A 22,240-nucleotide genomic window follows, 5' to 3' on the forward strand; every position below is an offset into this window, starting at 1 on the left:
GTCTCACGTTTAGACCAGGATCAGCTGATTCGACACAGCATTGGGAACGCGAAGCTGTTCCCGCCACGGCACGAAAGGTAAAGGAGTAGGCTTTTTAAAGTTGGGAGTGACTAGCCAATGGCCTTGGCTTATATGCAAACGCAGCATTTTGTTACCCTGCAGTGCTGAAAGTGCGGGTGCGAATAGATTGTCAGCCAAGCAGGAGGAGGGGGCACGATGGGAGCGGACGCAGCTGGAGCTACTCCCGAGGCGCGAGGGTGGCAGGTGGGCGACCGCGGGGATCCCTGAGGGCCCGGCCTCTGTCTTCAGAAGTGGAGAGCACTGGTGGCTTTTGTGGAGCGAGCTGTGCTGGCAGCTCCCTCGCTCCCTTCCCTGGAGGGGGTGAGGGCCCACTCCGCTGGCCTTGCAGCTTTTAATGCCCAAAGAGGCGGTCGAGCCGGTGGGAGGCATCAGGCAGGTGAAGCTTGGTTTTGAGGCTGCTGGAGAGAGAGCTGATCGCCTTCAGGCAGACTACCTCTGGAGTCTGGAGATAGGAGTGTGGGTGGCCTCAGTGCAAGCACAACTTCACGTACTTGAATTTTGTTTGTTCATTGTGCAGTGTTTGTTCGTTGCCGCTGGAGGAAGATACTGGATTGACCCAGGAAACTGAAGTTGTCGAATATCCACCAGTCACGGATAAGGGCGCGTTTTTTTTTTTTTTTTTTTGCTAATCACACACATTTGATTATGGTGTGACTAGTGTTACTAGCAAACTGAAGTAGCCATTAAGTGTTTGGAACACCTGCTGAGCCAGTTGCCCAGGGACTGTGGTTGGGTTTGTGAATTATTTGGACAATTGTCCAGTTGAAAGAGAGCTGACAGGAGCTTTATAACAATTTTACGAAGCTCCTTCTAAGATTGAACTGTTAAACCTATACTTCCCATTGGGGTTTAGTGTTCAAAGTATTACTGACACTACTTTTTATGAATCAAGTCCTGGAAAAAGCCAAGATACCTGAATCGAAATACACACAATGGAAAACTCAGATGTTAATTTTATTGTGCTATAAATGAAACAGTAGGTGTTCTCACGTATAAGGTTTGTAGTTTGCCAATATATTCATTATCAGAGCTTTAGATTCCCATCAAGTTGTTGGGTTTTCTGTTACTTTTTTTTCCTGAGCAAAATAATTCCATTTAAAAATTTTGTAACAAGACATAGACCCTCAATTTACTTAAGATTAGTGCTTCTTTAATGATCAAAATCATTTTGCCATGTTAGAGGATGCTTTTCTGGAACAAGACATCTGGGAATACAAATCCAAAAGAAAACCCAAACCAGTACATCCGAATAATTGCTCTGAGAATATTCCAGAATCTGTTGAGAAAGCAACAGATGGACAATACCAGTCAAAACGAAACAGAAATAAAAAAAGAAATGTAAAAGGTAAAAAGAAGGTTAAGGCCCCCGAAACGTGCCTTGGAGAAACAGACAGTCAGACTTCTGTCGCTTCCAGTCAGAACTCTAGTTGTGGAGATGGTATTCAGCAGTGTCAAGACAGGGAGGCCACTCCAGGAAAGCACTGTAGGACTCACAAAAACAAACACGTGTCTCCGAAGATACGACCAGTTTATGATGGGTACTGTCCAAACTGCCAGATGCCTTTTTCCTCGTTGCTAGGTCAAACACCTCGATGGCATGTTTTTGAGTGTTTGGATTCCATACCAGTCTCCGAAACAGGTAAGATTCCAAAAAAGATAGTGGACTCTAAATAGTCAAAGAGACTTGCATTAGGCCAGACATATCAGTCCAGTGAAATAAGCCAGGTAAGCAGTAAACCAAAAATGAGATGAGATACTCAGAGTATAAATGACTTAACCGTAGAAGGAAACAAGGTAATGCATTGTTACGCTTCTTGTGAAAGATAACAGTCAATTCAAGTTGCAAACTTGAAAACAGTATAAATGCATTTTACTATTTCATAAGAGTCCCTAAAAGTCTGTGATTTTTCATAAATGTTAATTGAGCACATATTATGGTAGATATTTTCACCTGCATAAGGTCGGTGGTATTGACATCTGATAGATGAGGGTTCTTAAAAGCTAAACAACTTGCCCATTTTGTTATCCTTTATGAAACAAACTTTTAGAGAATCATGAATGTAGTCCAGCCTTCTAAATACAGCTGTGCTGGGGTCATCATGCTAATGGACAGAAAGAAGAACTAGGAAGGAGTGTTTGGTTATTAAGATTCTAATAAATAAAATTGTGCCAAATGAGAACTGAAGTAATACTATGTTTCTGTTATCATTTAAACTATATAATAAATATCATGTCTAATATGTAGAAAATCCTACTTGTAGTATATGGAGAATGGATGGTTATTGATGATTTGATTATTTAAAAGTTATATATACCATACATAAATTTTTAAATCTCAAAGAATCAAAATTCATTAAAATAAAAATAATATTCAGTATGGCTTTCGTGTTAACTATGATTCAGAAGACGTTTTATTATTAACTTCTAGTTCTCATTTTAAAGTACTGCATGAAGATGCAAAATAACTTAAAAAAAATTGGCACCAGCCTTATACAACCGAGAAAGCCTCATCAAATGCTAGTAATTTGTTTTTCAGTGGCTTGGAAGTCAGAAATGGCAGGTGGAATCCCGTGGTGAGCACTCAGGGTGAAATATCTTATAGATGAAGCTACCTCAAAGAGTTTTTCTCTTGGTTTTTTCACTGATTAAACTCCTTTGAATGGATAATCTCAGGTCGATTCTTCTTGAATTGAATTTTATTCTATAACATATACTTTTATGAGGTGGGTTTTTAAGCAATGAAGTCTCCAGTTTAATGTGACGTCTTTTTGCGGGGGGAGTGGATCATTTTTTGACGGGCCTGAAAATGAACATACAAGGGGTGGGGTATGCCAAGATGCTTTACAGACTGTTTCTTAGTCATAAAGGTATGACAGGGAATAGTTTCCAGATTATTGAAGCCTTATTATTAACCAGTTTATCAAACTGAATTTCAAATCTTAGAACAGAACCTAAAATGTTTAGGGTATGAACAGCTCTAATTAAGATTGCTATTACTGTTTCATATACAGTGTGAATATTAAATAACGGAACCTAATTTGGTACTGCAACTGTCATACATATGTGTTGCCTGATAAGACAAAAATTGAGGTAGAACTTTAGTCTGTGAGAGACACACCAGCCTTCTCTACTCTTTATTGCTTGAGCAATAGGGACGGAGTGAAACTGATGGGATCAGTTTGTAGCACCTGGTTCAGAAATACCTAGTTCAAGCATGACATGCATTTTGGAGGAGCTCATATTTGTGAAAGTTTTTAGTGGGGAGAAAAAGGTGTTAGTCTTAAATTTTGGGGGGGGGAAGAGTATTTGAAAAGAAATTTAAAAGAATATATTGATTTAAAAATAATAACTAGCACCTTGCAAAACCATACTGGATTACTGTTATTGTGTGCTGATTTTTTGTTTATATAATGATAGCTATTGTCCTAAGGCCTCAAAGTTGGACTGATGACTTTCCACTTACATGTTAATTTATAGCGCTAATACTGTCAAAGCTTAGTCTGTGCTTTGATCCGGTAATACTTTTTTCTTTATTAAAATTTTCAGAGTGTCCTGATGCTCTTCAGTGTTCCTCAACAATTCCTTCCCATTACAAGAGATACACTCATCACCTGCTAGCTCAAAGCAGGGCTGGTAATAGTCTTTTCAGCGATCCATCCCATGAGTCAGGTGGGAGTTTCAGTGAGACTAATTCAGGCTTTCTTTGTAGTCTTAAGGAAAGATGGTCTCCATATCAGAAACAAACAGATAACTTAAAAAAAAATGTTTCAACTGATCCCTTGTTAGTGACACAATGTCTAAGAAAATCTCAGTCTCCAACTGAAACTGATAAAAAGGTTTCCTCTTCAACAAATAGCCAAACTTCCCAACAAGTCCCACAATTTACAGAACTTGTTAATAATGACAAACTGGTAGGATTTGGTTTGCCTCCTGCTGAAGAATTAGACAGTCAAAACAGCCCAGAACACATAAATTTGACATTGCCAGAAAATGACTTTAGCAACTGTGAAATCTCCTATTCTCCACTTCAAAGTGATGAAGAAACTTATGATACAGATGAAAAGCTGGATGATTCACAACAGGAACTATTTTTTACAGAAAGCTCTAAAGATGGCAGCTTAGAAGAAGATGAAAATAGCTCCACTTTGTCTAAAAAACTCCATGACCCTTTACTGAAGGACCAGGAGGAGAGCTGCCCCGAAGTGGATAGCTTCTTAACTCAGGATAAATACGATGAAGAATTGTATAAATGCAACACTCTAAATGATTCGTCTCAACTTACTTTCCAAAATAAGAGTATTATTTTACGTGATGATCCAGCATATACTGATGATTTTATATTGTTTCCACCTGCATTAGCAGAGAGGTTTACTTCTCCTAGTTACCAAGCTACTAAAGCAAAACCTGATGAGCCAGAATTTCACTCATCTCAGTCAAATAAACAGGTAATTGAAGAATCAGCTGTTTACAATCAAATTTCTCTTCCCTTACTTAAGAGTAAAATGTCAAAACCTTTTGAAAGCCAGGGAGGAGGGTGTCATTCTTTCCAACCAACCCAAAGTAAAACTAGAGAATTATCAAGTAAGAATTTCAATGCTAAGCACAATACGAACTCAGCATGTTTCTGCAGAAAGGCATTAGATGGTATGCTGGACAGTAAAGTTACAGCTTTAAATACAGCGATATTTTCTAGTACACCTACTGCTGCTAAGTCGTTGAAAATATTGCTATCTGACCCTAAGTGTAACGCATCACAACCTTCTACTAAGGTAATGAAGCAAATGGATATAGGTGTGTATTTTGGACTACCACCCAAGAGAAAAGAAGAGAAATTGCTGGTGGAAAGTGCATTAGAAGGGATGAACTTAAATACAGTTGTAAGTCCTAATGAAAAGAGGTCCCGGCAGCGCAAGAGGAAAACAGAAAAATCTTTAAGTGATTTAGAATTAGAGGCAAATAATTTAAGTGAGAGTCAGCCCTCTGTGGAACTTTCTCGTAAGAGGTCACAGCATCAAAGAAAGAGACTTAAAAAGTCAGATTCATTGCAGGAAGGAGTACATCAGAAGAGTTCAGGTCACCGTAACAAGACAGAACCTGGAACAGTCAAGTTAAGTAAAGACAGAGTCTTCGTAAAATCAGCTCATGGCAGGCTGCAGAGAGGGAACACGAAAATCCCAGAGTCCTCGAATGCAGGAGAATTAAGGAAAAGGACATGTCCATTCTATAAGAAAATACCTGGTAAGTTGAAATATCAAGGCTTCCTATATCTACGAGGATGCAACTTTTTTGTATTACATGTTCATTGCCCATGTTATGTGTGTGTGAAACAATTTTTTTGTGTGTTTACTTTTTATACCTCATTGACCTGTAACAGACTTTTTTCCTATTTAATCTTTTTTACTCCAATTCAGCAAACTTTTATTAAACATATTTTATATATAAGGTACTATTTAGATAGATATTACAGATCTGACAAAGATTCATATAGATCAGCTTAATACAGAAGGAGGAAAGGCTCTCTGTAAGTAACCATAATAACAGCTTCTAAACACTTAAGAAAAATGCAAGTACTAAATAGCTTCGAAGAAGGAAAATGTCACAGGTTATGCAGGTCATAATAAATGCTAAACATTTTTAAACCATATCATAACTTAGTTTCTCAGTCTTTTCATGTTCTTATAATTTCTCATGTCTTCATAGATGAGTTAGTAGAAAAATGTGTCGTAAAATGAATTTTATTATTGAAGAAAACAGGTACCCTTCTTCTGAAAAGAATATAAAACTGCCCAAATATACTTGGTTTCAGAAAAAAATTTTAATATGCTTTTTTTGATATTCTAAATCTATTCAGTATAATTTGTTCAAAATATTTATGTAAAGAAAAGCATTTATGTACATCATAGTACCAGTTCTGTTTTTAATAATTATTTTGATTAATTTTCTGTATTTTAAGTGAGCCCAGAATTAGTGGGCCACGTGTGGATAGGCCTCCGTAGAATTGCGGAGGTATGTTTATTTACCTGCATATCACAGCGCACTTGTTTTTTCTCATGAACAAATTTCAGAACAGCTCCATCTTTTTTATTTATTTTTTTCATTATTGCTCCTCTAGGGAGCCTGTTTAGGCTTTTTGTTTGTTTGTTTGTTTCCCTTCCTCCTCCCCACCTCCCACAATGAAATTCAAATACTACAGAGACCCTGTTTATCTGTTATTGTACTGTGGCCCTTTGGAGGGCCATTAGATTATTTGGGTCATCAAGCATTTTTGCCCCTTAGGAGCATACCAATATCACCCCCATTGAGAATTCATGTTTTAAAAGAAAGTTAGCATTCTCCTTTTGCTGTTTTGCAGAAGTAAAGGATTTTAGGTGCCCAGTAAGTATTGTGAAAACGTTCAGCAAAACAAAAAAGTAACTCATTCGTAGCTAGTATTTTTAATTTTTTTGTACAGTTATTCATTAAAAAGCCTATACTGGGATATTTAATGGAAACTTATAAGACTCATTTTCGTCTCTAGTATCACCTTTTGCTGAATTTATGTGGTGTAGATTTTTAAATTAAAATGTAAAGTTCAGTTGGAAATGAGATGTAAAGGTGTCAGAGGGTTTGCTATATAAGCAAATTGGGTTGCTTTTACTTAGTTAGCTGTCGCTCAAGCAGCTGTGTTGGTGTTTTCATTGTAGGAACTGGCTTTACAGTCGATGCCTTTCGGTATGGATCGGTTGAAGGTTGCACGGCCTATTTTCTCACACATTTTCATTCTGATCATTATGCTGGATTGTCTAAAAACTTCACGTTTCCTGTTTATTGTAGTGAGGTAAGTTTTAGTATCCTAAATCCTGAATTTGTAGAATGCAGCGAATTTCTAACCAGTCTGGTTAAAAAAAGGTAATTAAGATTGTAAGATCTATCATTCTTCTAGAAAATATATGAAAAAACAGACTCCACATTGAGATTCTAAAAGTAAATGAGTTATTGTCAATAGTTACAATAGATTTTTTAAATTATGCTTTATTATGTGGAAACAATAAATATTGATACCTCATGATGTACTGAAACATGTAAGTTTCATTCAGTAAATATTTACTGCATGCCTAAAAAGATACTCAAGGCAAAATACCTAACTTCAGGGAACTTTCAGGCTACACATTCACAAACAGTACCGCAATGGGATCTGTATTGTAATAGAAAAGTGAACAGAATGCCTAAAAGTAGGGAGAAGCGGGGCTTTACTGTGTCCTAGGCTAAAGTTAGAAAAAGTTTCACGGTGAAAGAGATACCTTGAAATAATTATTAAAAGGTGAGCATTTTAATGTGTATTACTGAGGGCTTTGGCTAGAATTTGATTTTATCCTCAAGCATTCTTGAATTATCTTCTTTTTATTAATGAAGCAGCTGAGGCTTGGAGAGGTTAAGTGGCATGCCCCAAGTCACAGAGCTAGTAATGGCAGAGCCAGAATTTGAACGCAGGTCTGTCTCATTTCAGAGCAAGGCAGAGGGAAGAGCAGAGAGCCTTCCAGGTAGAGAAGAGTTTGTGTAAAGGCACAGACACCTAAGAAGTATGCCCATTCCAGGAACTTCAGATAATTCAGAATCACTAAAGACAAGATAGGGAATAACAGGAGATAAATCCACAGAAATGGGTAGGGGCCAGATCATGAAGGGTTTTGTATGATATGATGGGGATAATGGACTTTTTACAGGTGAGGGAGCATCAGTGACAGTGTTTAAGCAGAGTTGTGACACAGTCATTTTAGAAAGTTCTTCCAGGCATTCTGGAGGGTTTACATGAGTATAAGTGGGAGAACCAGGAGATTATTAAGATATTTGGGTTCTAAACTAGATATGAAATAAAAGACATATTTAATGTTTTAATGTATCAGCAATAAGCACATCCTGTTTTGCAGATAACTGGCAATCTGTTGAAGAGCAAACTTCACGTGCAAGAACAATATATCCATCCATTGCCGACAGACACTGAATGTATAGTGAATGGTGTCAAGGTTGTTTTGCTAGATGCCAATCAGTAAGTATTAAAGTTACCTTAGTAATACCCTATTTTTAAATATTCAAAAGGAAAACACATTGCATGGTTATTTAAGAACTTTTTATTGGAACTATTATGCTTGATATTTCATAAATGTCTTATTTAAGTAAGATAAGAAACAGTTAAGTAAAGTGTGTTTCTCCTTTTGAAAAAAAATGTACCCAATTACAGGATCAAAGATTAAACATAGAGAGATTCTCTGAGTGTTCTCTAACCCATTTTTTAATGCAGTTTAAATTACTATGCTTTACATGAGGCTCCATCTTACTTTTTTTTTAAATCTTTTAACATTGCTGCTGTTCTTTAAGAGATAACCTTTTGCCATTTTCTTTAATATCACTTACATAAATTAACAGCTGGTACAAATTAACAGCTGGTACTCCATTCAGATTCTAGAGGGTTTTTTTTTTCTTTTCCTTTAAGAAATCCTTTAGGTTTTTGATACTAAAGTCTTGGAAGATTTTTTTTTTTGGAAATTGGTTTTCTTTTTCCCTCATTTTTTTAAATGTAAAGTACTGTCAGGATTCACATTGCCAAAATGTAACTGTCAGTCAGCTATGCATCTTTGTAATTTCCATAGAATGTTAGCCTTATGTCCCTTAGAGATCATAGATGCCTAGAGAATTAAAATTAAGACAAAACCTAGGTTTCCTAAATTCCAGGCTTGTTATTTTTTCAGGTTGCCTATAAGTTTTTGTCTGCTAACTTCGCTGCTGTTTATTTTTTTAATCACCAATTATGATAACTCAGGTTCTGATTTATTTTCTTTTTTGGTCAACTTTATTGAGTACAATTTACATAAATAAAATGGACCCATTTTAAATCTTTGCTGAATTTTGACAAAAGTAAACACCCATGTAATTCCCACCACAATAAAAATATGGAAAATATTCCCCACCACAAAAGTTTTCCTTGTGTTCCTTCCCAGTCAATCCCCAACCCCGACTCTGACCCAGGAAACCATTGATGTGTTTTCTATGACTGTGGATTAGATTTGTCTTTACTAGGGATTCATCTAAATGAAATCATATAGTATCTTCTGTTTTGTGTCTGGCTTCTGTCACTCCTCATGTTTTTGAGATTCATTCATGCTGTTGTGTGTTCCTTTTACTTACTGAGTACTATCTATTGTATGGACACAATACAATTATTCTTTCCATTCACTTCTTGTTGGACAACTGATTTTTGTTTATTGATCTTGTATCCGGAGACCTTGCTAAGCTTGCTCATTAGTTGTTGTAGGTTTTTTGTAGATTCTTGAAAATTTTCTACATATGTCATCCACAAATAAAGATGCTTTCGTTTTACTTCTTTCTTTCCATTTAGAATGATATTTTTTCTCTTATTTATTGTACGGGATTATGCCTTCAATACGGTGTTGAATAGGAGTGATGTGAGCAGACATATTGCCGTGTTCTCGATCTTAAGGGGAACGCTTTCAGTCTTTCTCCGTTAAGTATGATGTTTGCAATAGGGTTTTCATAGGTGCCTTTTATCAGGTTGAGGAAAATCCCTTCTATTCCTATTCTGCTGGGAGTTTGTAATCGTGAATGGGTGTTGAACTTTGTCAAATGTTTCTCTGGCATCTATTGAGGTGATAGTACAACTTTTGTCCTCTGTAATGTTAATGGGGTAAATGACAAAGATGGACTTAAACCAGCCTTGCATTACTGAGATAAACCCCACTTGGTCTTCATGTATTACCCTTTTTCAAAATATATAGATGGATTTGATATGCTAATATTTTGTTAAGGAATTTTGTGTCTGTTTTAAAAAGTATATTGGTCTATAGGGTTTTTTTTAACTACACTTTTGTCTTATTTTGATGTCAGAGTAATACTGGTCTCATGAAATATTCCCTCCTCTATTTTCTAAAAGGTGTCATGTAGTAATTATTATTATTTCTTCCCTAAGAGTTTAGTGGAAAATCTCTAGTGAAGTCATCAGGGCCTGAATTGGGGAGTCAGGGAGATAAGGGGAAGTTTTTTAATTACAATTGTAATTATTTCCTGTGTTTTCCTAGAATTTAAAATGAAAATTCTCTGTGTTTCGGCAGTAATTTCCAAACCCCATTGTGTCAGGGGTCCCCGAGACCACCTTGAGGCTCAATGGTTCACCAGATGGACTCACAGGACACAGAAAAGCTGTTTTATTTGTGGTTACAGCTTATCACAGTGAATGGATACAGATTAAAATCAGCAAAGGGAAAAAGGCAAATGGAGGCAAATCCAGGAGAAACCAGGTGCAAGTTTCAAGGTGTCCTCTTCTAGTGGAGTGGCACAGATGTGCTTAATTCTCCCAGCAACAGTGTGTAACAACACATAGGAGGTGTGGCCAACCAGGGAAGCTCAGTTGAACCTTGGTATCCGGGGGTTTTATTGAGGGTCAATCATGTACACATGCAACACCCATGCTGATTGACCTGGGGTACTTAGACGCCAGTCCCCTAGAGCAAAGACAGATATTCACCATAGATCACACTGTTAACATAAACTATCTTATCAAACTAGTAACACATGGCCCAATGTGTCAGGCATACAAAACACTCTTAGCAGGCAGAATATTTCAAGGACTCTAAACTTATCTCCCAAGGGCGAGCCAATGACTATTCCTAAGGACAGGCCTTCCTTGGGGACCTGTGGAGTTTGCACAACACTGGCCTGCTGAATTAACCCTTTCCTGCACACCATTTTTTTTGTGTGTGTGACATAAACTTCCTTAAGTTAAAATGCTACATACCTTTGTAGTACAATGCTATGTCATTGTGGTCAGCTAATAAAGTATATTAACTTGTTGATATTGAAATGAACACTCTTTCTTTAGATGCTTTGCCTGTGTTAAGAATATTCCTTTGAAATGTTTGTGTTCAGCTGTCCAGGTGCTGTCATGATCCTTTTTTATCTTCCTAATGGTTATGTCATACTACACACTGGAGACTTCAGAGCAGATCCCACCATGGAACGTTCTCTTCTTGCAGGCCAGAAAGTCCACACGCTTTACTTAGATACAACGTAAGAGAAACTTTGTTTGTGTACTTCTTTTTTCCACCAACAGCGTTTGCCCTGCATGTTATGAATAATTTGAACTTTTGCTTAGGTAATCAAAATGATGGCTTACTGTCAATTATCATTTTAAGTATTAGGTGGATGCTGTTTGAAAAAATATATACTTAAGGACAAATTTTGGATTGCATGGCTTAACTGACTCCAGCTCAATTTTTTATGTAATATCCTTTTGAAAATATGGTTTATGTAAAAACCTTGCTACTGAAACAAGGATGAAAAATTTGGGAGCAAACTTTAGGAAAACGCCCTTTAAAGTTATCCTTTCAAAGTGTCTGTAACTATTAAGCATGATTGTGAAGAAAAAAACAGAGAATGAGATTCTGTCTGAATATTCAAACTTACTTTGTTCCTTTCTCCAAAAGGTAATCTATAAGTGGCAACCTTGAATTCCTAAGTGCTACATAATGGTATAAGCTATTATCTTCTTTTATATATTGAAATACCTCATCAATTGGTCAGAAATTATGTTAACCATTTCAACCTGTTTCAAGAAGAAGTGAGTTTGGATGGCATATCTTAGTAAGAGATGGTCTTTCCACAACCAGTTTTCTAATACTATAGTTAATTCTTCCATTCACCTAAATACTAGGTGAACTAAGAAAATTTTTTTTTAAACTTTATTACTTAATTCTACATACAATTCTGGATTTCTTTGTGAGTATTTATAGGAGAAAGGACTAAGTCTTTTCTTAATAATAAGAATTATGGCTGAACGGCAAAAACAATTTAGAAAATTGGAAAAATATTTCTTTAATGTGTGTAGTTTATGAGATTTTTCGTGAAAAAGTACTTAATTTTCATCTCAAATATCAATAACTAATAGTGTTAATTTTTCATTGGGTGTTACTGTATTGAAGTAGACCCAACTGGGTCTGCTGTAGTCCCATAATACTATATATATTTCTATATCTCCTAAAAGGAAATAACAACCAGATGAATATTAACTGTTTGATTTAATGCTACTTCACCAAATTCATGTTCAGTTTCATTATCTTAAAATATATATATATTTTTTGGGCTTCCCTGGTGGCGCAGTGGTTGAGAGTCCGCCTGCCGATGCAGGGGACACAGGTTCATGCCCTGGTCCAGGAAGATCCCACATGCTGCGGAGCGGCTGGGCCCATGAGCCGTGGCCGCTCAGCCTGTGCGTCCGGAGCCTGTGCTCCGCAGCAGAAGAGGCCACAGCAGTGAGAGGCCCGCGTACCGCAAAAAAAAAAAAAAAAAAAAAAAAAAATATATATATATATATATATATATAATTTTTTTAACTAAATCAGAATACTTTAGTCCAAAAAGATAATCCCTATAAATCATATTTCCTTTGATAGGGATTGGGGTTAAAAAAAAAGATATTAAGGCTTATAATTCATAGCTAAAATAGCTACCTAGAAATATTCTTGAAGGAAAAAAAATGCAGTTTCTTTATTTGAGGGTTATAAAAGAAATATAATTAAAAAGGTATATTGAAATGTATAGTTCCATCATAAATAATCAATAGCTGGTAACAAATATTTTAACCACAGGCACTGGTGAGATAACTGCGGTGGTGTTAATGTACTATACTGCTGTTGTATGTAATTTTGCTAAAGCTTGTTTTCTAAAATAGCATCCAACTTAATGCTATGACTTTCTTGTTGTTCTTTTAATAAGTACCATATTTCCATATTACAGATATTGCAGCCCAGAATACTGTTTTCCATCTCAGCAAGAGGTTATCCAGTTTGCCATCAACACTGCCTTTGAGACTGTAACTCTAAACCCACGTGCTCTTGTTGTCTGTGGCACTTATTCTATTGGAAAAGAGAAAGTCTTCCTAGGTGGGTGGTAGCTGTAGCTAATTTACTGTATTCTAAAGATCGGATTCTTTTTGCATAAAGCCCTTTCAGGCTCTGTTCTTTCAGTTGATATTTATTTCCTGAAACAGTTCAATATTACCTTTGAGGTGGAAAGAAAAATTTGATAGAGTTTGATTCATTTAAATTTTGAAAGCCTTAACTTAATGGAAACATTTGATAAGTATGTTTACGGTAGCCTTTATATCTGCAAAATGTTTATAGAGCAAAAGCCCATGCTACATTAGTATTTTAGTAAACTTTGAAAGATGACTAGTGCATAGGTCTTTCACTGCATTCTTTGATGATAACCATCAATTAATTATTTTAGAGACCAGTTTTAGTTTTTGTTCCTAAATGATTTTTGGTTATGTAACTGTAGTTTGTCTACATAGTATTGTACTATTTTGCAAAGTACTTCCATTTCTTCTTAACTGTGGTCCCATAATGTCAAACATTAAGACGTGAAATGATAAAGCTAAGGTTTTAACTCCTCCAAATTTTGTTTTTTCCCTCCCTCTAACTCTTTCCATACATCTTATGCAATTTTTAAATACTAGGTCTTTAAAAATAAATTCTTGGCTTTCTCACAATTTATTCCACATAGTTAACTGACAAACCTGTTCAGCCTTTTTGAGATATTATGGCAAAAGTGTGAATGTTTTGAATTTCTTTTAATTTGGTAAATTCTTATTTTAAAGTTAAGTTGTAATTTTATTTTTTTCATAAGCTGTAATTTTACTATTTTTAAACTTTTCCTTTAGCCATTGCTGATGTTTTAGGTTCAAAAGTGGGCATGTCCAAAGAAAAATATAGCACATTACAGTGCTTCAATATACCAGAAATTAATTCCCTCATCACTACAGACATGTGCAATTCGCTGGTTCACCTTCTCCCAATGATGCAAATTAATTTTAAGGTAAGCATTCAAGAGACATGTCTTTTTAGGATGAACTAGAAAAGGCAATCTGATGATTGTAAACTAGAATCCCATTTTACTTGCATTTAACGTAGAGGAATTCAGTTACAGTGGAGTCAAAGTAAACTTTGCCCTAGAAAATTTTTTAAGTGGAATTTTAAATGTTTTAAGTTTGTGTGTGTGTGCAGCTGTATAGAGTAATTCATATGCCCACCAGGAGTTTAAGAACTAGAGAACTGTCATAAAGGAAGGAACAAAAATAGAAAAGTGTGCAGCTCTCTGGTCATTCAAACATTCTGAGATTGTTCTCCATTCTTCCTGGATGAGTAGGGAAATGAGTGGAGAATTCTAGGGAGTTCTTTTCTTCAGGTCTATTCTGTATAATATTAAGCCACTATAACATTGATATACGTTGAAAATATACTTGTGAGGATTAAATGAAACAGTAGAAGTGAAAGAGAAAGTTCTAGTGCTAGTTCTGAGATATAAATTAAGATACATATGACATGACCTCCCTGTGATTTATGGGGGCTCATTTGTCAGATTTATTCAGATACTAAGATTCATTCCATTTACTAACGTTTTGACACCTTGCAATGGAATACATCAAACCTATGTATTAAAAGTAATTCAGGGCTTCCCTGGTGGTTCAGTGGTTGAGAATCTGCCTGCTAATGCAGGGGATACGGGTTTGAGCCCTGGTCTGAGAGGATCCCACATGCCGCGGAGCAACTAGGCCCGTGAGCCACAACTACTGAGCCTGCGCATCTGGAGCCTGTGCTCCGCAACAAGAGAGGCCAATGCACCGCGATGAAGAGTGGCCCCCTACTTGCCACAACTAGAGAAAGCCCTCACACAGAAACGAAGACCCAACACAGCAAAAATAAATTAATTAATTAATAAACTCCTACCCCCAACATCTTAAAAAAAAAAAAGTAATTCAGAACATAATGTACACCAAAAAATATGTTTTTAATTTTGCTATAATGTTTATGAAATAACTTTTATGGAGCTTTTTGAAATAGCTTAGGTGTTGATTACTGTATCTGTCTTATAAATAATAACACTTACATTGTGTAAAGAAAATTAGGATTTTAGTTCTATCCCTTGAGTAAGGAAATTCTCACTGATGTAACTACTCTTTTCATGAGATTATGGTAAAAATTTTATGGCCTATTTTCATGAGTATATAATTCATAAAAATGTCTAGGATAATCAGGTCATAGCATTGTCCATTGGTGTTTAAGCCAGCTTTGCATATGTTAAATTTGAGAGGCATCCAGTTTAATGGAGGCTAATGAGAATGTTGGTTAATTATAAAATGAACACTGATATCCTGCGGAGGGTATAGCATATTTTTATAATTTTTATAAAGATTACTTCATGCAATACAGCCTTATTTCCTGCTAACTTAGTTTCATTTGGACAAATTATCCATTTAGGGGGACAAAAGGGGTGGGGAAGTCAGAATATTATGGAAATGAAGGGACTAGACCTTTTCAAGAATAGTGTTTAAAAGTGCCGTATGCTGTGGAGAGGTCATATAAGGAAAAAATGACCTGCACAAGAACTGTTTCAGTGAAGTGATGTTGGAGAAAGCCAGTGACAGCAGAGGGCTAAGGAATGAATGAGAAGGTGTACCGATGGCGAAGGAGCACATAAAGAGAGGATCAACACTGTTAGCCATCAGGGAACTGCAGATCAAAACCACAGTGAGACACCACTTTACACTCTCAAGGATAGCTGTACTAAGAAAGACAGTGCCAGTTGTTGGTGAGGATATGGAGAAACTGGAACCCTCATGCGTTGCTAATGAGATTTTTAAGTGGTGCAGCTGCTTTAGAAAGCAGTTTGTTAATTTCTTTCGCAGTTAAACATGGAGTGACTATATGACCAGCGATTCCAGTCCTAGGTATATGCCTAGGAGAATTGAAAACATGTGTCCACTTCTACACAAATGTTCACAGCAGCATTATTCATAATAGCAAAAAACTGGAAACAACTCAGATGTCCATCAAATGATGGATGGATAAACAAAATGTTATATATACATAAAATAGAAATATTCTTCAGCTGTAAAAAGGAACGAATTACTGCTACATGCTACTATATGAATGAGCATTGAGAACATGCCAAGTGAAAGAAGCCAGACACAAAAGGCCACATATTGTGTGATTCCATTTATAGGAAACATCCAGAATAGGTAAATCTGAAGAAGTAAGTAGATTAGTGGTTTCCAGGGCTTGAGGGAGAGGGAATGGGGAGTGACTGCTAATGAGTACAGTGTTTTATGGAGGGGTGATGAAATGTTCTAGAATTAGAAGTGGTGATGGTCATACAACTTTGTGGCTATACCAACAACCACTGAACTGTATGCTTAAAAAACACCCCAAAACCTGGCAGTTACCTGCTTTGAAGACAAAAAACAAAAAAAGGAATATCTGAAATCGTTGCCTGTATTATTTCCATTGTTTGTCATAGGTTGTTGGTATTGTTCAGTAGCCCTTCCCCCTCCTCCATGAAAGTGGCCAGATATTGATGACATTTTTTACAATTTCATATCTTCAGAACACAGACGGAGCAGAAGCTGACAGTTACCATAAGACTATATTTTAGCTAGTACTTAAAGCCAGTTTTTTTTACCAGCCAAAAATAGTTTTATTGTATCAGAGCTAACGACTTTTTTGTGAAAATGTAAACCTGATACAATTGTCAGAGTTTCTAAGGCAGGCTTGAAAGACTTAGAAACCCTATAAATAAAACCATTCGTGCTACCTAGTTCAACATCCCAAGTTCATATATGTACGTAGATAGTTTACTATCACCTCTGATTTAAACCTGATTCACGGGATGTGGTAAAACATTATAACAGTAATGTTATAAGTGATGATTTGCATACTGAAAAAGTAACTTTAGGGGCATCTACTGAATGCATTTTAATCACAAACTGGTTACCACTAAACAGAGAGACAAGTCATAGATCAGGGACTTTATGTTGACTAAATGATAATAAAATTCCTCATGATAGTAGTTCTGCAGTTGTGGTTAATGAAAGACTAGTGGCTGTCAGCAGTCTTCTCTGTGTGTTTGGCTTATATGATAATATCCTATGTTTTTGTTTGTGGCACGGATTAATGATGTTTTCATGGTAACTCTAATTTGTCTCATGAAAAGCATGAAATTACTTCTGAGTGGGTTCTCCCGAGTGTTTTAACAGAGGCAAATAAGAATGGATAAGTTTGATGACCTGCATTGATAGCTGGACTCTCAGTTTATGATATTATGTGTTTAATTGCACTAAACCTGTTTCCTATTATTTCCTTTTCTTTGTGAGGACAGGAAGAGAGAGGGATTAGTAATTAAGGAAATAGTATTACAATAGATCTTAGACTAAGTAAGACAAAAATCTGAAAATTTGCAGGGCCAGGGATATGGTAATGAAAACTTAGTTATATAGCTATATAACTTAAACTTTTTTGGGGGGGTAGTAGTTGGTAAGAAATATGACTGTTTAATGGTAGGTATACAAATTAATAAAAGATCATTATTTGATGCAAAAGAGAAATCAAAGGGTTATTATTAATTTGTCAAGTGAAATCTTAATGTCTGATAAACACAGTAAACTGTTCAACCTTTAAATAGTAATCAAAAAGAAAAATTTTTAAAAAATGATGTGTTTGTCTTCTACCAAATTGGTGTACTTTTAAAAAAGGTAATATTCCTGTGCTGAGATTTAGAGAAATTGGCACTCTTCATCCACTTGGATAATAATGGAAAAGAGGGTAAATCCTCAACTATCTCCATTTCTAGAAATTTATGCTAAAAAATGAGTCCTTTCTGAAGAGATCAATCTGTAAGGTCCTAGGTGCTGATGGTATAATAGATGATGAGAGTCTTAAAAAGTTAGGAAAGGGTAGATGGTTTCCATTAAAAAAAAAAAAAAAAAGACTCAGAAGGTGGTGTTTATTGATGTCTTCCCCTTAGGCTGTAAACTTCCAAAAGGTGAAGGCTGTGTCTCACCACTCTGACATCAGCACCTGGTGTTAATACTGGAACAGGTATTTATTGAACAAATGAATAGATGGATGAGTGAATTTGTCTTTATCATTTCTTCAGAACTTCCTACCAGCATCTTTTAAAAATTCAGTAGAGTATGTATGGTTAAAGAAGAAAAAAAAGACTTCTAGAAATCCAAGATGTTACTATATACACTTTAGGTTTTTTATTGTTTTAAATAAAATTAAAATTTTATTATAAATTTACACTAAGCCTTTGACACTCTGGGTTGAATCTTTAGCCCAAAAAGTATTAGAGTTTTTTTGTATCCCTCTTGTCATTGTTACATTTATCTGGATTTCTCTTATCTTTCAAAGGTTGAACCTTTGTCATTGATTTTCTGAGAATCTTACCTAATGTCCTCACTAATGATGACCTCACTAATGATGACCTCAAGATTTATTAGCATATTACTTCTGATCATAGCACTGTGAAAAGTTTTGAAATTATTCTAGTTCATGCATAAAGGGTGAAAAGGAGTAAACACTTGAAAAGGGAACACTAGATACTATGCATCTTAAAATGTATGTCTGAGTTGAGTATAATGCCATTATAAAGTTATTTCCATATTTTATCCATCTGTCAGACCTCTACTGGTGTATATGTATGAGGATATGTTTGGATTGATGTTTACCAGTGTTAATATCAGTATCTCTCATAAGGATAGTATTAGATGCTAGTATCTCTAATATCCTAATAATTGTAGGATTTGGAGAGGTGTTTGTTTTGTTTGTTTTTGGTAGCTATCTGAATTGTAATTTTAAAACACATGATTACTTGTCTTTAAAGTTGCCTCATCTTATTTTTCTCAGACTGTACTTAAACTTGTTTAACTTAGGTAAGTAAAGGGGAAAAGTTTTTTTTTTTTGGTGATTTTATTTTTGGGGGGAGCACAGCACTAGGTTTTCCAAGTTAATGTTCACCAAGTGAAAACTCCGTGACTGTGCCAATGTACCATTTTAATCATTCTGTTTTATTCCATATAACCCATCTTCACTGACCATTAAATAAATATCCTTTTTTTTATTTAACAGGGTTTACAGAATCATTTGAAGAAGTGTGGTGGGAAATATGATCAGATTTTGGCTTTTCGTCCTACAGGATGGACGCATTCTAACAAGTTAACTAGTATGGCGGGTATTATTCCCCAGACCAAAGGAAACATTTCAATATATGGTATAATTATTCAATTTTTTTACTCTTAATGTTTGTAATTACCTTACATTTTTTTTAAAAGCAGTAAAACTAAGATCCAAGGAAAAAGAGGCACCAAAGAATCTTTAATAATTTAACAGGTTCAAATCATTCCTCATGCTCTACACCTGTATCTTTAGTATGTTGTAAATGCATATAAAGGAGTATGACTAGTAAATAGACATTGACTAATACAGATCAGTCTATATGTGTGATCAGTGACATGTAAGGGAGATTGTAGAACTACTTGAAAGGAGGGGTGGGTAGTGCCATTGTGTTCTGGAAGTTTAAATGACGCTGCGACATCAAGAACAGGAAGACAGTGGATTAGATGTGATGACAGCAAAAGATACAGACTTGACTTTAATTTTTTCATCTTTGGAGGATGTTTACCATTGTCCTCAGAGATTGGCTTATTACAATAATGGCTGACGGAAACATTTTTGGATCCTAGTTTACTCAAAACAGGACCCTTTCTCCCTCTTTCTCTGAGGTATTTGATCTTCAGTAAAGAAGATGAAGAGATTTTTAGTACTTAATTTTTTTTTCCTTTTTATGCGTACAAAGCTTGGGGATGGAATCTGCTTACTTGCTGTGGAAATCAAGAGTCTTCTGCTTGTCATTCTTTAAATTTTACTCATATTTCTTCCAGAATTTTCCTGAAATCAATAGCTGGGCAAAGTGCTTAAAGGGAAGAATTGTTTAAAAAGAAAAGCCTACTTATAAATAAGAATCTATAGAAATGCCTATTATTAAGTGTCTACATAGCAAAGTAATAGAATTTTTTAATGTTCAAAAGTTTTTGTATCATTTTAATGTTTATTATTTGTAAAAGATACTAGCAAATTTTGTTATCAGAAAAAAGCACCAATGAATTTTTGGCAAAAATACTCTGGATTGCTTTCCTTTTCTCTTTTATTTTATTTTGGGCTTGTGCAGTTTTCTTTATTAGTTTGATTTTTAGTAGGCACTGTCTTTTGTGTTGCAGGGATTCCTTATAGTGAACACAGCAGCTACCTAGAGATGAAACGTTTTGTTCAATGGCTGAAGCCGCAGAAAATCATACCTACCGTGAATGTTGGCACCTTGAGATCCAGGCGCACAATGGAGAAATATTTTGAAGAGTGGAAGCTGGAAGCTGGATATTGATGTTACCTCAGAGGACTCAGAAGTAGTTAAGTAACTTAGGCCTAGCTTGTTAGTAGTTAAATCTTCAGTGATATGATATTTCACTTTATGTTTAAAACCTCATGAAGGTCACTCATACAGCTTATTTTCTCATTTACGTTTGAATAACATGTTCACAGTGCAGGACCTCTCAGCATCATCAATGATAATTGAGACTGGTCTGCCTAGTACCCTTGTTTCTTGCCCCTCCCTGTGGGGCTGTTGTATTCCGCATCCAACAGTAGGAGCGTAAACATAGGCAGGTTTGGGGACCAAAGGATTCATGATAATAAACTAGATTGAAAGCATTATATGTAAGTAATTACGTATCTTTAAAATTATTTAATATGGGGCATATTTTTATGAGATAAAGCTTTTCTATGATATGTATACTTAAATAAAAAATTGATCTTAAATTTGCCATAGTGTCGTTTGGTTTTTAGGATTTATAACTGACAGTTATGCAATCTTATAAAATTTCAGTGACAGTAAGTCAAAATTTGACTCTGAAAAAGATGACTCAAAGAGACTAGACAACTACCCAGTAAATGATGGAGAAAAGTTTGCGGGAATAATGTTTATCTGAATTGTTTACTCAAGACATTAGATAAGTAAAAGTTTAGATTGCAATTCTTTGTTTGTTTGTTTGTTTTTGTTTTTGTGGTACACGGGCCTCTCACTGTTGTGGCCTCTCCCGTTGCGGAGCCGGAAGCGCAGGCTCAGCAGCCATGGCTCATGGGCCCAGCCGCTCTGCGGCATGTGGGATCTTCCCGGACCGGGGCACGAACCCGCGTCCCCTGCATCGGCAGGCGGACCCTTAACCACTGCGCCACCAGGGAAGCCCGCAATTTTTTCTTTTAAAGTGAGATTATATAATTTATTTATGAGTCTTGATCTCTCCAACAGAGATTAACTGATCCAAAATGAAAATTTGGGGCAATACATGTTAAAAATGTTTTTATAGGGTTTAAATAAGAAGATGGCTAGCATAATGAAAGTATGCATGTGTATATATGTGTATTCTTCCATTGCCTCTAATGAAATTAATTTAGGGATTCCTTAATGTTTTAATGGAAAATTATCTTCTGTGATGATTTCGGTCACCAGAAGAATAGTACTCTCCACGAACTTTATTTTCATAAACTTGGATTTTACTTTGTTATGGTGGTGTTAGTAGGGAATCATGTTTAGGGAAGGAAAAGCATTTGGGGCCCAGTAGTAATAAATCCAGTGTAACTATGTTCTGAGTTGATTTCAATTACATAGTTAAAATGTTTTGACTTCTTTGGGCTTGGTGTTTTAAACTTTTTATAAATCATTAATTAAGAGTTATAACTAGAAAAATTGCATGTAGTCTACAAATATAGGTATTTTTAACATAGAGGAGATGGCCAAGTCATTAAGGTCTTTTTTTTTTTTTGAGTAATAGTTTTTTCCTAGAATTGTCATTTTTCATTGGTAAAAAGATTTTTCATGATTTTGAATGTTTTGCTTTGGAATCCAGGCATGTTATTTAAAAGCAGCCTCAGCCATCTTATTTTCAAACACAAAAACATCTTTCTACACAATTAGCACCATTATGGCAGCTTGGAATGATTTGTTTTGCTGTTATTATTGCAGAATATGCAAAACCTCATTTAGGGACCATCCCAAATATGGGATTTATTTTACAAATAAGTCGCAACAACCGAACTTTTCAAGGCTCTGTTGAGAACTGTATGTGAAATTCTTAGTTCCAATAACCTAACACTTGGGTAGATAAAAATGTTCAATTTTAAAGCAAAACAAAAGAAGAAAACAATCTACCATCAACCCAAAATAAATGGATGGCAGCTCTTGAACATCCTTACCATGTGTAGAGAAGAAGAAATAGAATTAA

At 35.6% G+C, this 22,240-nt stretch overlaps 1 protein-coding gene and 1 long non-coding RNA gene across 3 annotated transcripts in view; both read left to right on the top strand.

Annotated features, from left to right (window-relative positions):
* The window catches only part of LOC309971397, a 1,020,865-nt gene that overhangs the window by 88,384 nt on the left and 910,241 nt on the right, over positions 1-22,240 (top strand). The gene's annotated exons all lie outside the window — the stretch shown is intronic.
* Positions 211-20,783, top strand: DCLRE1A (DNA cross-link repair 1A). 2 transcript variants are annotated; one of them, XM_082854668.1, is made up of 10 exons: positions 211-264; positions 599-1,720; positions 3,628-5,319; positions 6,765-6,898; positions 7,989-8,107; positions 10,999-11,139; positions 12,865-13,010; positions 13,790-13,944; positions 19,035-19,176; positions 20,183-20,783. In XM_082854668.1, exons 2-10 carry the CDS (start codon positions 1,255-1,257, stop codon positions 20,341-20,343), a joined length of 3,156 nt encoding a protein of 1,051 aa, XP_082710794.1. In that variant the 5' UTR covers positions 211-264; positions 599-1,254; the 3' UTR covers positions 20,344-20,783. The 2 variants fall into 2 exon arrangements, with proteins under 2 accessions (XP_082710794.1, XP_082710793.1); XM_082854667.1 differs by lacking the exon at positions 211-264 and having other exon boundaries at positions 454-1,720.

This window comes from Leucopleurus acutus (genome assembly GCF_964270905.1).
Source record: "Leucopleurus acutus genome assembly, chromosome: 14".
Classification (NCBI taxonomy): Eukaryota; Metazoa; Chordata; class Mammalia; order Artiodactyla; family Delphinidae; genus Leucopleurus; species Leucopleurus acutus.

Bases quoted from the DNA above. Each gene is read 5' to 3' on its own strand.
- DCLRE1A (XM_082854668.1), top strand. From the start codon at position 1,255: ATGTTAGAGGATGCTTTTCTGGAACAAGACATCTGGGAATACAAATCC. The intron at 6,899-7,988 runs GTAAGTTTTAGT...CCTGTTTTGCAG, and splicing joins TTCCTGTTTATTGTAGTGAG to ATAACTGGCAATCTGTTGAA. The intron at 8,108-10,998 runs GTAAGTATTAAA...GTTTGTGTTCAG, and splicing joins GTTTTGCTAGATGCCAATCA to CTGTCCAGGTGCTGTCATGA.